Source organism: Oryza sativa, chromosome 6 (assembly GCF_034140825.1).
Source record: "Oryza sativa Japonica Group chromosome 6, ASM3414082v1".
Taxonomy (NCBI): Eukaryota; Viridiplantae; Streptophyta; class Magnoliopsida; order Poales; family Poaceae; genus Oryza; species Oryza sativa.
In genome coordinates, this window is record NC_089040.1 from 12463950 (window position 1) to 12466061 (window position 2112).

Here is a 2112-nt window from a genome sequence, read left to right on the forward strand (position 1 = left end):
AATCAGTTAGTAGTATCTAATATGTCACTAGTTTGATAATTGACTTTACAAACAGATCAATTGTCTGTCATCTCAATCATCTTTTCTTTTTCCTTGTTTCGTCCTGATGACTTGCCTCACTCACTATAATTGGCTACAAGGAAACTGAGTTGATGATGTGATATCTACCAAAAAGCAATTTGATCTCAATCCTAACGCCCAACTGTATTACTGAAATAATTATTGAACGTAGAAATTTTGGATCTGTTCATGAACCCACTGATAGGATCAAGAATAATGTGCATGCGTTGAAGCACCTATAAATAGCGCAGAGTGGCAGTGCATTCTTCTCATCACAGGCTAGCAAGCTCGACTGATCATCTGAAATGGCTCGCAAGAATCTCCTTCTGCTTGGTGTCTTCCTATCTGCTCTGCTTTTCTTCTTCCTGGATGTAGCTCACGCAAGAGAGCTCGCTGAAGCCAGTGGTTTGTATCTGTGACCCTTCTCTCTATCTCTTTCTCCCACCTTCCAATGGCATAAATGAATACTCAAGAATAGCAATCTATTTGCATATGATAAATAAAAAATGAATTAAATTGGAAAAAAAGTATATGTTATTCCCCCCAATTATTTCACCAGAGCATTTAACCCCTAAACTATTTTTTGACTCATTTTTACACCTCCAGACTATTGAAGATGGTTCACTTCAGTCCCGTAACGATATCTCACTTTTTTTTCTCTCTGTATAAGTTATATTTTGCACTGAAAATTTGGTAGAATACAGACGTATTCACAACTTATGTCTCAACATTTTTTTAATCTTTTTTTCTCACTGTTTATGTAATTATGTAGGTTGAAAGCACATAAGACTTAAACATCAAAATTTTAAAATTCAAGCAAACAACAATGAAAAAAATGAAAATATTTTTGAACTTTGATAATGATGGCATCTATAGCTCTAACAAATTTCAGCTTAAAATACAACTTGTATAATGAGTATTAGGGAGTAAAGTGAACTATTTTAATAGTTTAGGGGGTTAAATGAGAAAAAATAGTTCAAGGGTCAAGTGATTCATTGAATTAGTTCGGGGGATTAATATGGATTTTTTCCAATTAAATTATATGTTCAGCACCAACGCATGTGTTCGTATTGTTTATATTTAGGTAGGAGTCGTCCTATAAAAAATATGACCATTAAAGGAAATTTCTTATGCACGCAGAATCTGAGGGGAAGAATGTGAAGCCAACAGGTAGGTCAGGGGTCGAGGATCAGAAGTGGGGCGGTGCTCATGGAGGAGGATATGGATATGGCGGCGGGTATGGTGGAGGAGGATATGGTCATCCTGGGTATGGTGGTGGCTATGGTGGTGGATATGGCCACCCTGGATATGGCGGTGGCTACGGAGGTGGATACGGCCAAGGATATGGCTGTGGGTATGGTCATCCTGGTCACAGTGGAGGATATGGTGGTGGTTACGGAGGTGGTTATGGTGGAGGATACGGTGGTGGGGGTGGCTACGGTGGTGGTGGAGGTTATGGAGGAGGACATGGTGGTGGTTGGCCTTAATAGGTATTCGAGTCATCTAAGTACAACTGTTAAATAAGTCAATTATGACAAACTTGTTTGAGTATGCATGCTGCTAGTAGGAACATTGTATAGTAGCAAGAAACTAGAAGAGCATCATGTTTGGTCTCTTCTTATATATGTATGTTCCTTCCAACATGTATTCTGGCTTTAAGCATAATAATATGGTATATCTGAAAATATTTATATCTCTCATTTCAAAAAATACAAACGGAGGAGCTCTATATTTCTAGGCTACTGAACCTTTCGCTTATAATATAGTCTACTGGTAGCATAACTAATCTAGATGGTTCATTTTTTTAATCTAATGGGCCGTATCTCTTTATATTACCGTATCAACTACTGGTAGTAGAATATGTTTTTTCAACTGATAGTAGAACTTATAAATAATTAGTTGAGATTACTTCTACTATGATAATTAATACTGGTAGTAAAATAGTATCATTAGAGAGTATTGTAAAATTAGTCCTTTAGTTTTTGGATGAGCTTCAACATACTTAGATGTTCTTCAAAATATCCATCACCTCTTTCCAACCCAATCATTAAT

The 2112-nt window shown here is 36.7% G+C and overlaps 1 protein-coding gene across 1 annotated transcript; it reads left to right on the plus strand.

Annotated features, from left to right (window-relative positions):
* Positions 1 to 276: 276 nt before the first annotated feature.
* Positions 277 to 1760, plus strand: LOC4340877 (glycine-rich cell wall structural protein). The gene is made up of 2 exons (XM_015786614.3): positions 277 to 465; positions 1201 to 1760. The coding sequence occupies exons 1-2, from the start codon at positions 366 to 368 to the stop codon at positions 1545 to 1547; spliced, it is 447 nt and encodes a 148-aa protein (XP_015642100.1). The 5' UTR covers positions 277 to 365; the 3' UTR covers positions 1548 to 1760.
* The last annotated feature ends 352 nt before the right edge of the window (positions 1761 to 2112 follow it).